General features: G+C 42.1%; 1 protein-coding gene across 1 annotated transcript in view; it reads left to right on the forward strand.

Moving 5' to 3' along the window:
- Nucleotides 1-14,819, forward strand: part of TIGIT (T cell immunoreceptor with Ig and ITIM domains) — a 39,624-nt gene extending 24,805 nt beyond the window's left edge. The window contains exons 3-4 of the mRNA XM_007947844.1: nt 2,902-3,008; nt 14,583-14,819. Of these exons, the coding sequence (XP_007946035.1) occupies nt 2,902-3,008; nt 14,583-14,819 (344 nt within the window). The remainder of the gene's footprint in view (nt 1-2,901; nt 3,009-14,582) is intronic.
- Nucleotides 14,820-15,166: the final 347 nt, after the last annotated feature.

Consider the following 15,166-nt stretch of genomic DNA (forward strand, 5'->3'; position numbering starts at 1 on the left):
TGGATGCCTTGGGTACTTCTCCATCATTCCTTTCAGACCACACCCCTGCCTGATGCAATCTGAGTTGTGCACAGGTGTGGTGTTCCTATGGGATGGATCATGGGCTTATGGTTCCTCCTGAACCCTGGGCCTCCCTGCCTCTCACCTAAACAGGAAGTATTCCAGGCTGATGCCCAGGGACTGTTAGCTAAGGATACTTCTAAGGGGCAAAGCACATGGCCTCAGCAGAAAGTCTACTGAGCTCTTTTAAGCCAACATAACATAACTACATTCTGAATGTAGTGGGGCTTGGAAACTGAGATGATAGAAGAGGAGAAGGAAAGGTGAAGGGAATGAGTACATTTTATAGACATAGCTCCATTTAATTTGCACGACAAGCTCATGATGTAGTAGTTGTTGTTAGCCGCTATTGACTTGTGTCTGATCATGGTGGCCTTATGTGTAATAGAATGAAATGTTTCCCAGTCTTGTGCTATTTTCATACGATTGGTGTGTAGTTGTTGCTATCCTTTAGACAGAGCAACTGAGCTTCACAAAATTCCCTTAGGTCATTCATGATGGGGCCTGGATTTGAACTTCAGTTTTTCTGATATGAGTAGCCTGCATCTTAGAGAACATATGACCTCCTACTCCAGTTGGGAAACACAGGTCTCCTGTGTGAAGAAAGTTCCTGTGCTGGAAGCCGATGACTCATCAAGTTCCCCATCCTCTCCCCTCATCTTCTCTGCTGCCTCCTTTACCCACTTGCTCCTGATAGAACACTGACCAGGAATCTAAGATATGAATATACTACATTACCTTGAACTGCTTACTTGCTCTCCTGGTCCTCCACTTTCTCAACACTTAAACAGCTAGGACATTGGATCAGATTCCTCTAAGAATGCTTTGAAATCTTATGCTTAGGGATTCATTTGGCACAGGGTCTTCAAAATGTAACTTCCCTCAGAATCAGGAATTTAGTGATGAACAAGCAGTTCTACTCTGTCCTCTAAGGTTGCTATGAGTCAGAATTGACTGGATGGCACCCAACAACATCAACAAGCTTTGAGGCACAGCTGGATTAACAGTTAGTGTCACTACCGAGGTCTTCAGTACTAACATAGGTGAGAAAAAAAACAAAGACCCCATTCCTGGAAGGAGTCTCTGAGTCTGCAAGTGGTTAATGCATTTGGCTGCTAATGGAAAGCTGTAGGTTTGAGTCTACCCAGAGGTGCCTTAGAAGGAAGCCCTGGTGATCTCCTGAAAACTCAGCTGTTGAAAACTCTATGGAGCATAGTTCTACTCTGACACACATAGGTTTGCCATATGTCAGAACTGACTCAATGGCAACTGGTTTTTTACTCTTGGAAAGCATGTCCAGTGTAGCTTTGGCCTACCTTGGGTGGGTGGAGGGACTGGTCTGATAGAGGTGCAGGCAATAAGGAGGTCTATTATCTGTAGACAATTTAAAACACTAATAAAATGAAAATTTCCTTTTTATTATTACTGTGTGCCAGCAATTCCAAATAATCCCCGTGATAAAATAGTCTTCCCTGAAAAGAAAAAAAAAAAAAAAGGTTAATTTAAATTTTAAATAATTGCTGTGGTTCCTATTGAATTTTATGAATGAGCTTATTTTTTATTAGTTATTCTTTAATAATCATTGGATTTTAGATAGAAGTTAATTTTGAGAACTTCCAGTTATACTGTTGGTTTCTTACACAGGTGGACTCAGCTACATGCACTCATTTTCATAGTAAGTTCAAAATGGTTTGGAGTTACTTAAGTACATTTGAGGTAAACTTTGTATCTCCAACCGCTGTGGGTACTACATATTCCTGCTTTTAAACAGTAGATGCTAAATAAATAATGATATCATAGGGATTGTAAAGACAAAGAATGAGAACTTGAATTACTTCGATTCTGACATTCTATGTGACCTCTTGGAGTTTCTGTTTGTGTTTAAAAGTGAAGCAGAATGCAAACTTCAAGATATAATTTTTTTTCTGTAAACTCAAATTTTCATTCAAATAATGAAATATCTTACTGAATTTAAAAAATAAAAATATTATTAAAATAGAAATTTATTCTTCTTTTAAATTGTTAGTTGTTTTAAAACTAAAGAATGAGTAGAGACAATAACTATATCTTTTGTAGATGTTTTAGTTTTATTAAAGTTCACTTATTGATTACTGATTAATTATCTAATAAAATATGATACCATACACTCATGAAAGAGTCAAAGTTCATGGTTTGATAGAAAAATTATTGAACAAATAGTTACAGTTTTTGATACTGTAACATTAGTTTCCTTTTTAATTAAACATTCTTTATTGTTATTATTTACATATATGGAATTTAAGAAAAGAAAAATTTCACTTTCTGTTTTTTTCTCGATGGTGTTATGTTATTTTTTAATTATACTGAAAATGATTTCATCATAATAAAGCCAACAAAACAACACAACACACTGCCCTCTAGTCGGATCCAAGTCATAGTGACCCCTCTATGGGTTTCCGAGGCAGTATCTCTATGGAAGTAGATTGCCCAACCTTCCTTCCAAGGAGTGGCTGGTGGGTTTGAACTGCCAGCCTTCTGGTTAGCAGTCAAATGCCTTAGGCACTATGCCACCAGAGCTCCTATAAGAAAGGCAGAAGGTATTAAAAATGATCTGCTCTGGATGTCAAATCCATTACACATGCTCCTGGTTGAGACCAGTGTGTGACTGCACTGACCAGTGCTTGAGCATATGAGGCTGATGTTCTGCTGCCCAAAGAGCTGGGCTCAATGTCTCCAGTCCTGTGGTTAGAGACAGGGCCTGGCCACTTCCTACCTCTGTGCCATGAAGTTGGGGCTTGCTTGGGGAAGGGCTTATCTTTGCTCTGGGCTCTGCCACTCACTCCTATTTCTTCTTCCCTCTAGTGGCTGAGCACAGCACAAGATTCCAGATCCCCTGGCTTGGAGCCATGGCAACAGTGCTGGTGGTCATGAGCACAGTAGTCATCTGGGTGGTCATACTTGCCAGAAAGGTAATGGCTCTGGCTGCATATCTGTCATGGGTACCCCAACCCTTCTGCCCTGGCTTTTCAGGTCCTTTTCCTGTCCAGAGTGCTCTTATCAGTCCTATTGAGATAATCCAGAGACATCAAGAGAATTCTACCTGTGTCAATCCACTGACCTGGGGGGATCTCCCGCATTTCTCTTTGTAGGAGCTCTGGTGGCATGGTGCCTAAGGGATTTGACTGTTAACCAGAAGGCTGGTGGTTCAAACCCATCAGCCACTCCTCAGAAGGAAGACTGGGCAATCTACTTCTGTAGTGATATTGCCTCAGAAACCCAAGGAGGGGTCACTATGTGTCGGATATGACTCGACGGCAGTGAGTTTGTTTTTGTTTTTCTCATAGTACTTGCTCTGCTATTTTTTTCTTTTCTTTTTGTAAGTTATTAATTTTCGCTCCTTGTGCTTCTCCTCATTTGGGAGCTCTGGAAAGTTCAATCTGTGTCCTACCCATCTTCCTGTCACCTACAGTTTCTGATCCTTGCTTGACTTGTAGCCACTGTCCTGGGAGTCTAATTCATCTACTATGAGTGTGATGCATCTCAGACATCTACTATTTGCCAGGGCTTTCTGTACACTTTCTCATTTTATTTTCAAAACTCTTCATCAGGGCTGGCTATTCTCTTAGGGGCCTACAGGATAAGGAATGAACGCTCCAAACATTTGGGGTCCAAAGGGTACATGGCAAAATCAGTGGGGTATAAAGTCTCTATTACTTTAGCTTAAAGGGTCATGTGGCCGAAAGCACTGGATAAGAAATGGTACAATTTAGGTTCTAATTTGGAAGCGGATGGTGATGACCATTGTACAACATGCAAACGTATTAATGTCACTGAATTGTACACTTAAAAATTATTAAATGGTAAATGTTTTGTTATATGTATATTACCACAATAATAACAAAAAAGGAGTTAGTTTCTAGTTCCAGCACAAAGGGTGTGATTTTAGACAAGTTACTTAATGATTCCAAGTCTGTGTTTCTTCATACATAAAATGGGGATTATAATTGGACTTGCTCTGTATCCCAGAGCTGTGGTGAACTGGTGGCATATTGGATGTGAAAGCTTTGTAAGCAATAAAGCCATGTATCAATATACTTGTTATGTCATGTACTAAGCAGCTATCAATTGAAGAATTTTCACTCCTTGCTTTGTTGTCTTCTCTGACCCTTTAAGCCTGCCCAAGTCACCCTAATTCAGGTTACCTCACAAACATTTTGGGGAAGGCAAATTCCTAATTTTGTCATCACCTTCACCCTGAACACCTTCTCTCCTTCCTGACTTCTTTCCCTCCAACTCTGTTTCCACTCAACAACAAATCAACTCTGTAGCCCTGATGTTACTATTTCTGGACTACCTACTTGGAGCTGTTATACTTGTGGATTTACAGCTACCATCTATTTTCCTTTCTATTTGCTTCCCCTGTTTGTCCCTTCTATGCTTTCTTGCCATCTTTTAAATTAAGTACTTTTTATTACTAAAATGGCCTATTAGTTTATTCTTTTATATATTCTTTAGCTACTCTTTTAGTGGTTATACCACAGATTACGTAATATATCCCTAATTTATGAAACTCTAATATAAACGAATACTTTTATAATTTCCTGATAATGCAAGGAATTTGTTGTTGTTGTTGTTTGTTGTTAGGCATTGTCTCCAACTCATAGCAACCTTATGTACAACAGAATAAAACACTGCCTGGTCCTGTGCCAGCCTCACGATCCCTGCTATACCTGAGCCCATCGTTGCAGCCACTGTGTCAATCCATCTCATTGAGGGTATTCCCCTTTGTCGTTGACCCTCCACTTTATCAAGCATGATATCCTTCTCCAGGGAATGGTCCCTTCTGATAACATGACCAAAGTAGGTGAGATGAAGTCTGGCCATTCTCACTTCCAAGAAGCATTCTGGCTGCATTTCCTCCAGGACAGATCTGTTAGTTCTTTTAGCAGTCCATGGCACTTTCAGGATTCTTCGCCAACACCACAACTCAAAAGCATCAACTCTTCTTCAGTCTTCCTTGTTAATTGTCCAGCTTTCATATGCATATGTTGTTGTTGTTGTTGTTATGTGCCGTTGAGTCGGCCCCAACTCATAGCTACCCCGGCGATTGAAAATACCTTTGGTTAGGCACACTTAGTCTTCAAGGAGACATCTTTGCTCTTCATCATTTGAAAGAGGTTTTTTGAAGCAGATTTGCCCAGTGCAATATGTCTTCTGATGTCTTAGCTGCTGCTTCCATTGGTGTTGATTGTAGAACCAAGTAATATGAAGTCCTTGACAACTTCAATCTTTTCTCCATTTATTGTGATGCTGCTTATTGGTCTAGATGTGAGGATTTTTGTTTTCTTTATATTGAGGTATAGTCCATAATGCAGACTGTAGTCTTCAATCTTTAAAAGTAAAGTGCTTCAAGTTATCCTCACTTTCAGCAAGCAAAGTTGTGTTGTCAGCGTATTGCAGGTTGTTAATGAGTCTTCCTCCAATCCTGATGCCACATTCCTCTTCATATAGTCCAGCTTCTTGGATGACTTGCTCAGCATACAGACTGAATAAGTATGGTGAAAGGATACAACCCTGACACACTCCTTTTCTGATTTTAAACCATGCAATATCCCCTTGTTCTGTTTGAATGACAGCCTCCTGGTCAATGTACAGGTTCCTTGTGAGCACAATTAAGTGTTCTGGACTTCCCATTCTTCTCAGTGTTATCCATAATTTGTCACACAATTCAATGCTTTTGCATAGTCAATAAAAAAAAGTAAACATCTTTCTGGTATTCTTTGCTTTGAACCAAGATCCATCTGACATCAGCTATGATATCCCTTGTTTCACATCCTCTTCTGAATCCAGCTTGCATTTCTTGAAGTTCTCTGTCAATATACTGCTGCAACCATTTTTGAATGATCGTCAGTAAGACTTTACTTGCATATGATATTAATGATATTGTTCGATAATTTCCACATTCTGTGGTATCACCTTTCTTTGGAATAGGTACAAATATGAATCTCTTCCAGTCAGTAGAGCAGGTAGCTGTCTTCCAAATTTCTTGGCATAGATAAGTGAGTGCCTCCAGTGAGGTATCTGTTTGTTGAAACATCTCAGTGGGTATTCCATCAATTCCTGGAGCTTTTTTTTTTTTTTTTTTTTACCAATTCCTAAAGTGCAGCTTCTATTTCTTTCTTCAATACCATTGGTTCTTGATCATATGCCATCCCCTGAAATGGATGACGTTGACCATTTCTTTTTGGGATAGTGATTCTGCGTATTCCTTCTATCTTCTTTTGATGTGTCCTGCATCATTCAATATATTGCCCATAGAATCTTTCAATATTGCAACTCAAGTCTTGAATTTTTTCTTTAGTTCTTTCAGCTCAGGAAATGCTGAGCATGTTCTTCCCTTTTGGTTTTCTAACTCCAAGTCTTTGCACATTTCATTATAGTAATTGGCTTTGTCTGCCTGGGCTGCTCTTTGAAATCTTCTGTTCACCTCTTTTATCTTGCCATTTCTTCCATTTGCTTTAGCTACTCTCTGCTCAAGGACAAGTTTCAGAGTCTCTTCTGGCATCCATTTTGGTCTTTTCTTCCTTTCCTGTCTTTTTAATGACCTTTTGCTTTCTTCATGGATAATGTTCTTGATGTCATCTCACAATTCCTCTGGTTTTTGGTCATTAGTGCTTAATGCATCAAATCTATTCCTTAGATGGTCTCTAAATTCAAGAGGTATATAATCAAAGTCATATTTTAGCTCTTGTGAACTTGTTTTAATTGTCTTCAGCTTCAATTTGAACTTGGATATGAGCAGTTGATGGTCTGTTCCATGATCAGCTCCTGGTCTTGTTTTGGCTGAAGATATAGAAATTCTTCATCACCTCTTGCCACAGATGTAGTCAGTTGGATTCCTGTGTACTCTGTCTGGTGAAGTCCACGTGTATACCCACCATTTGTGTTGTTGAAAAAAAGGTATTTGCAATGAATAAGTCATTTGTCCTGTAAAATTCTATCATGCGATCTCCAGTGTCATTTCTATCACCAAGGCCATATTTTCCAACTACTGGTGATTCTTCTTTGTTTCTAACTTTTGTATTCCAATCACTCATGGTAATTAACACATATTGATTGCATGTTTTGTCAATTTCAGACTGCAGATGTTGGTAAAAATCTTCAGTTTCCTCATATTTGGCATTGGTGGTTGGTGTGTAAATTTGAATAATAGTAGTATTAACTGGTCTTCCTTGTAGGTGTATGGATATTATACTATCACTGACAGCATTGTACTTCAGAATAGATCTTGAAACATTATTTGTGATGATGAATGCCACTCTATTCCTCTTCAATTTGTTATTCTGGGCATAGCAGATCATATGATTATCTGATTCAAAACGGCCAAAACCAGTCCAGTTCAGCTCCCTAATGCTTAGTATATCTGTCTTTATGTGTTCTGTTTCATTTTTGATCACTTCTAATTTTCCTAGTTCATACTTTGTACATTCCATGTTCCAATTATTAATGGATGTTTATAGCTGTTTTTGCTCATTTTTTTTTTTTGCCACATCAGCCAATGGAGGTCCCAAAAGCTTTACTCTACCCACATCATTAAGGTTGGCTCTACTCTGAGGAGACAGCTCTTCCCCAGTCTTATCTTGAGTGCCCTCTGACTCGAGGGGCTTATCTTTCTGGCACTACATTGGAAAATGTTTCAGGGCTATTCATAAAGTTTTCCAGTAATAATAATATATCAGAAAGTGTTTCACTGTTATTCATAAGGTTTTCACTGGCCAATTCTTTGAGAAGTGGATGGCTTCTTACTTCTTCTGAGTCTGTCTTAGTCTGGAAGCTCCACTGAAATCTGTCCACCATGAGAAATTCTACTGGCATTTGAAACACTGGTGGCATACCCTCCAGCCTCACAGCAACACACAAGCCACCACAGTACAACAAACTGACAGACAAGTTTATCTTCCTTAGTTGTTCTAAACCGCTCTGCTCACTTGCTCCCCCAGCCACTCACTCCAACACCCACCTGCCATGCCTGGCTCACTTACCTAGCCTGCCCTAGGCACTCCAAGGCCCACCTGCCATGCTCTGCTCACTTACCTGGCCTGCCCCAGGTAATCCAACACCACAAGAATTTAGAATACATTAATTCTTTTAACCTCTCTCCCCAACTTACTGCTATTATTGCCATGAATTTTAGTTATATATGTATGTATATATATAAAAGGAGCTCTGGTAGCATAGTGCCTAAGGCACTTGACTGCTAACCAGAAGGCTGGCAGTTCAAACTGACCAGGCACTCCTTGGAAGGAAGGTTGGGCAATCTACTTCCGTAATGATACTGCTTTGGAAACCCAAGGAGGGATTGCTATGAGTTGGGTCTGACTTGATGAAATATAACAAAAACAATAAATATATACATATACATATAGATAGAGAGAGAGAGAGAGAGAGAGAGAGAGGGAGGGAGGGGAGAGAAACTCTGGTGGTGGCACTGTGGTTGAGATATTGGGCTGCTAACCAAAAGGTCAGAGGTTTGAACCCACCAGCTGCTCTGCAGGAGAAAGAGGAGGCAGTCTGCTTCTGTAATGATGTATAGCCTTGAACACTGGAGGTCACTATGAGTCAGAATCAACTTGATGGCAGTGGGTTTGGTTTTGGGTTGTTCTGGTTACCTAGTGCCGCTCTGACAAGAATACACCACAAATGGGATGCTTGAACAAACAGGAGTTTATTTTCTTACAGTTTGGAGGCTTTAAGTCCAAGTTCAAAGTGCCAGGCTCTAGGGGTTGTGTGAAAGCCCCTCGACTTTGGGCTTCAGTTCTGCCTCTTGCTCCCAGCCCATTGAAGCTAGAGGCATCTCTTCACTCAGGCAGCTACTGGCTGCTGAGGCTAACAAGCCCAAGGTCGACAAATAAAATGACACAGTCCTGATGCTACCAAACCACATGACAGGCCATTAATTCAAGTCCATTGAAAGTCCCCAGGTCATCAGAGCATGGCAGGCTGCTGAACAATGACACGGCTACATGCAGGGTTCAAGCGTGCCATAGGTTAGAGACCATTTCCAAAGCTGTTTCTTATATACGGGAAGCAGACCACATCCCTTAAGCAGCTACTCAGCTGCTTGTGGTAGGTCCCACCACGGAGTTGATTGACAGCCTCATCATGGGGAATAACTACCACAGCTGCCCAGATATTCAACCAGGCCCAGACAAGGTGACACACAAACTTAACCATCACAATAGTCATATATATATAACAAATATATATTTAACCAGCAGATGATCATCAACCCTTCTGAAAAGAAAAAAATCTGTGTTATTCCATGATTTGGAGCCCTGTTTCCTGTCTTATGAGGCCTGGGAAAGAGGGACCCCTGTCTTGAGTTCCTCCTCTGGCTATGCCCCTCTCCATGATACGAGGAGTCTATCAAGAACTTAAGCTAACCTACCTCCTAGACCATGCTCCAGGAACCTAGGACCAAAGAAAACAGCCTAAGCCTACATTCATGCCATTGATGTGCATCCTGAGCATATGATGGACAAGGGACAGGTGATTTTGCAGGTGTATAGGTGAAGCTTGGATATGTGTGCTGAGATAGCCATACCTATACAGGTGAGGCTCCTCAAAGGAATAGATCAAGCAAGAGGTAGGAAGGAAAAGAAGACTGGTTCTCCCCATGCCAACACATTCAGAGACAAACCTGAAGAATTCTACCAAGAATTCCTCATAGCCTATAGTCACAGCATTGGGGAAATAAGAGAATGGTCAGGTAGAGGGGATCTGAGCAGTGCAATAAAAGCATTCACTATAGACTCTAAGAGCTACTTGATTGTTTTAATTAGAGACATGGACTTTGGAATTGAACCTCTGTTTGAGTCCTGGTTTTACCACTTGGGTAGATGTGTCATCTAACTTTGCCGAGCCTCAGTTGCCTCATGTGAAAGATGAGGATTGTTATGGTGCTACCATAATTATGTTGTAGTAAAACTTAAGTCAAATTCTTCATGTAAGTCACTTGGTATTTTTCCCGGTCTCTGGTGGTGTAGTGCCTGAGGCATTTGACTGCTAACCAGAAGGTTGGCAGTTCAAACCCACCAGCTACTCCACGGAAGGAAGACTGGGTGCAAAAAGGGCAAGGGGGCCACATCTTCTGACCTCCTCTAACCCCACAAGAGGAAGACAGAATCACCATCAATAGCCCAAGGCCTATTACTGCAAGGCCACACATGCTGCCTCCCTCCAGCCCTTTCACCAACCGTTCCTCCCAAAGCACCCACCACCTCTCTCCTGGGCCCGATAATTCGCTGCAGTGGTCACACAGAACTCTCAGATTATGGGGTTTATTAGGGAAGCACCACAGGCTACAATTCGAGTTCAGGAAAAAATGCTCAGTCTCTCTCCGCAGCCCGCCGTCTCTCAACAGTCTCTCACAGTCTCTCTCCCAGGAGTGCGTGTCCCTCGGTGTCTCTCTCAGCAATGTGAGTCTCTTGCATCTCTTTCCCAGCAGTGTGTGTCTTGCAGGAGCACGTCCTTCCTCAGCCAGCAGTCAGAGAGAGTTCTGCCTCTAGGAGGCCTCCTTTTGAGCCTGGCAGAGTGGCCAAACCAACCAATCATAATATCAGAATTCTAAGCACCTGAGAGAGAGCAGGGACCTCCCAGAACATTGCTTTGTGTTGCGCCCAACAGAAATACCCCAAATGGATCACTTTTATAATCAGGAGCTCCTCAGTTGCTCACAGCAAATTCCACCAGAGTTTACAAAGACCTTTGGCTAGAAAAGCCATACCAGGTAATTTACCACACCATACTGGGCAATCCACTTCCATAAAGATTTACCTCCTCAGAAACCCAATGGGGGTTGCCATGAGCCAGAATTGACTTAATGGCAGTGAGTTTGGTTTTGGTTTGATACAAAAAAACTATTTTTATTAAGTTCTTATAATTATTATAAATTTCACCTAGCACAGTACTTCATAATACCTAGTGCTCAATAAATATTTATATTGCATGAATTTATTATGAACAAATGAATGAATGCCATTTGTTAAGCAGCTATTGGTGAAAGTGCCCCCAGGGGACCTTTCTGGGAAGGAAAAGACATATGGGTATCTTCAACTTCTGGACAGTGACTCTGCCAACTTCACTGCCCATTCTCCTCATGTTCTCCAACAGGCAGTGTTTTTTCTGATGGAGCTCAACTGCAATTTCTGTAGCTCCCTTTGGTCCTGCTGGACAACATCAGTGCATTAGGTCTAGATTTAGTTTTTGCACTAAGTACAGTTATGGAGATTCCCATACAGGATGGAATGAAAATGGAGCATCTGAGGGACACATGCCAGCCACATTTGTATTTATCCAAGGGCTTTTGGAGGCCAAAATTGTCTTAAGATTCAAAGGCAAGGGTGGTCTGTTTGACCAAGAATGGGAACTAGAACACATCAGCATAAAAGCTCACAAATAGTTCACTGAGAAAGAATTAGGTTTTCATATTTTTAAAAACAGATTGGATTACATCAAGGCATGCACTTTTTCTTTTAAGTGCAGCATCAGCGTACCTTACACTAACTATCCTTTCTCTATATATGTACTTTAAGCTTCATTCACGTCTACTGAAAAGGAATGATAAAACAACAAATGTGGGAGGGGTGATGTTGGGAGAAGGGGACCACCTAACTCCAGTGTGTGGTTCTGAGACTAAAGATGGCCTCTCTCAGCCCAGCATCTCAAGCCCTACAGTGTGGTTCCATCCCTAGCTTTTTATATTTATCACTGTGCACATCCACAGAGCCCCATCCACCCTCCTTCTCAGCCTCCCTGCATATGTATGTGTACACTGTTGTGCTTAGCACTAGCTGCTGATGGTGCTGGTGTTTCCTATCTTAGGAGCAGCGGTGGTTGGACAGAATGATGTTTGTTTTGTGTTCATTGCTGTTATTTTCCAAGCTGGTGGTTCTTGATGATCCTGTCATTCAGACCTATGCTAGAGTGACCCACTTTACAACAGTCTTTATTCATGCTGAGAAGGTGCCAGCTTTGCACTGGGGTGTCATTAAGTATGTTTTTGGATCATCTTGCTTGTGCATGCTGTTATTGGATTTCCTCACCTTAGCATAACCCTCACCTACAAGATTCTTATATGGATATGCCTCCATATTCTGTTTTCTCCAAACAAATTTCAACACTTCTGTCCTTTTATCCCACTAAGAGCCATTGTAATTGTCTGGCCATGAGTCCTGCTTTGATTTGAAAAATCAGGTTTGTTAGGTATGGGGCTATAGGGGAGCTAGAGAGAGTGAGAGAGTGAGAGAGAGAGAGAGAGAGAGAGAGAGAGAGAGAGAGAGAAAGCTTGTTTCAATCCTCAAACATATATTGAGCATCTGTTATGGGGTCTGAAGTTACAGAGGAATGCAGCACAGACTCTTTCCAGGGAATGTACTGTTTAGGGCCAGGAAACACAGAAGAGTGAACAGATAAACTTTAGAGAACACCCAGGACCAAATGATAGCACCCAGGAGGAATAGAACTCCCAGAGGGAGTCAGAGGAGGCTTCCTGGACTCCTTCCGTGGAGCTGAGTCTGGAACAAACTTTAGGGGGACTACAGGTAATGAACAATGGATGCAGTATATACAAAATGGAAAGGCAGGAAGCAGTCAGTGTATGGCATTTGAGAAACTGCAAGAGGAGAGGCAGCTTGGCTGGAGAGAAAGAGAAACCTGAGTCAAAATTGGATTTGTCTCTAGGGAAGTGACTTCACATGTCTCTGTATAGTAGCTTATCTCAGAGTAGAAATTGTGATAGGGTTGAGGCTCGGATGACATAAAGAAATTAGCCTAGTGCATGCTCATGGCAGATTCTCAATAAATGATAGCTCCCCCCCCTCCCAGTGTCCAGGTCCTATAGCAGAGGGTAGAGGGTATTTGGGGAAGTATGGTGGAAGATGAAGCTGGAAGTGTGAACATGACCAAGTCACAAAAGGTTTTTTGGGGGCATGGCAGTCTTCTTTAGAAACTGTAGTGAAATTATGAACTTTCTTTCCAGAAGAATGCACTTTTACACAAACATTTTTTATGCAATTTAAGGAGGTTTTCAAATCCCTTAAAGTCCACCTGTGGCTCTCCTTCTATAGACAATGAAAGCCATGAAAGGTTTGAGGCAGAAGCATAGCATAAGTCATCTTTCCTTTTTGAAAGATCCCTCCATTGGGGGCCATGCAAAAGTTGGGTTACAGGTGGGAGAGGGTCTAGGGGAAGGTTAATAAAGAAGTGCAGGTGATAGATAAGTCATAGTGGTAGGATTGGAAAGGAGGGAATAGATTTTAGAGCTAGTTGGGAGTAAAATTAGATGGGATTTCATGCTGATTGGAGACTAACAGCCTTCAGGTTTCTGGTTAGCTGGTGCAATAAACCAGGAGAGAATATAGGAGCAGGAGTAGTTTGTGGGGGGTGGAATGTGATGTTTCCCATGGAGGCAAGTTGAGTCTGGGCTTGTGGTGGGCCATAAGATGTTGTTGTTATATGCCATTGAGTCGGACCCGGCTCATAGCAAGCCCTCCTTGGGTTTCTGAGGCAGTATCACTATGGAAGTAGATTGCCTCATCTCCCTTCTGAGGAGTGGCTGGTGGGTTTGAACCACCAGCCTTCTGGTTAGCAGTCAATTGCCTTAGGCACTACGCTACCAGAGCTCCCAGGCCATAAGACGTTGTTATTATGTGCCGTTGAGTTGGCCCCAACTCATAACGACCCCTCCTTGGGTTTCCAAGGCAGTATCATTACGGAAGTAGATTGCCCCATCTTCCTTCTGAGGAGGGCCATAAGATAGTGATGCCCAATTAGTAGCTGGACATCTGGGTTGGAGCTAGGGGAAAACCCCTGACCAGTTTGAATAGAGTTTGGGACCCTTCAGGGGATAGATGGTGGTTGTAGATGCATATAAGAATGAAGCAACTCAGAGACAGAGAGCAAGTGTTGAGTGTGAGAAAACAGAGGGCAGAACCCTGGGGAACCCCTTCATTAGCTGAACTGATCTGGAAGAAGAAAGAGCAAGCCTGGGATGAATAAGAAGGTGGGTAGTCAGCAGAGGAGAGGAGAATCAGGAGAGAACTATGCCATAGGAGACAAGGAAGGAGACCTTGAGAAAGAGAGACAGAAAGAGAGAGAGGGGAGAGGGAGAGACAGAGGGAGAGGGGACAGGGAGAGAGGAGAGGGGAGAAAGGGAGAGGGGAGAGGGAGACAGAGGTCAACAGTGTCCAATGCAACACAGAGTGAAGGAGAATTGGGACTGAAGCTGCTTTATAAGAAGTAATGGGGCACGGGGCACAGGGCATGCATAGCAAGTTTTGTAAGTAGAGTGGTTAGTACTGAAATCTGGTGTAACAATGTTGAAAAACTAGGGCTGAGGAACTGGTGGTGTTGACAAGAACACAAGTTTCCCTGTGTATATGTATGTGTGTGTGTGTACAAGAAAGGAAGAACTGTGTACCATGTCAGGAAGCAACTTTTGAATAACATCCCCACATACTCCCTTGTGCTTTGTTTGTTTTTAGAAGAGATCTCTTCAAATCCATTCTGCAGAAAGTGGCCTCAGGAGAACACCCTCTGAACAGGAGGATTGGAGTCCCAGCATTCCCTCGTTCCCTGGCAGCTGTGTGCGGGCAGAAGCTGCCCCTGCTGAACTCTACAGAGAGCAGACGGAAGATGACTGTGCTGAGTCGCATGACTACTTTAATGTCCTGTGTTACCGAAGCTTGGGGAATTTCAGCTTCCTGGTAGAGACTGGTTAGCTCTCAGAGGCATTTTCTGGAAGACACATTCCTAGTTTTTGCTAAGATGGACTAATGTCTGAGCGTCTGCATTCTTCAATACTTCTGTGTGTGTGTGTGTGTGTGTGTATTGATGATTGGATAGGCTTCTCTGATGTGGATTTGTGTGTGTGTTCAGTGAATAAATGTCATTCTTTTCTCCATCTTCATTTCCTCCATCTTCCCCTTCTCTCCATTGCAGCAGATCCTAGGTGAATAGCGAGAATCTTGATCGTGAATGAAAAGTTAAAAACAAACAAGCAAACAAACGACCTGGCTTTGAACCTGGCTATTTGAGTAGATCCTGTGGTTCTGAGAAATACATTCTT

The sequence above is a fragment of the Orycteropus afer genome, unplaced genomic scaffold (genome assembly GCF_000298275.1).
Source record: "Orycteropus afer afer isolate SDZICR_OR568_19922 unplaced genomic scaffold, OryAfe1.0 scaffold00195, whole genome shotgun sequence".
Taxonomy (NCBI): domain Eukaryota; kingdom Metazoa; phylum Chordata; class Mammalia; order Tubulidentata; family Orycteropodidae; genus Orycteropus; species Orycteropus afer.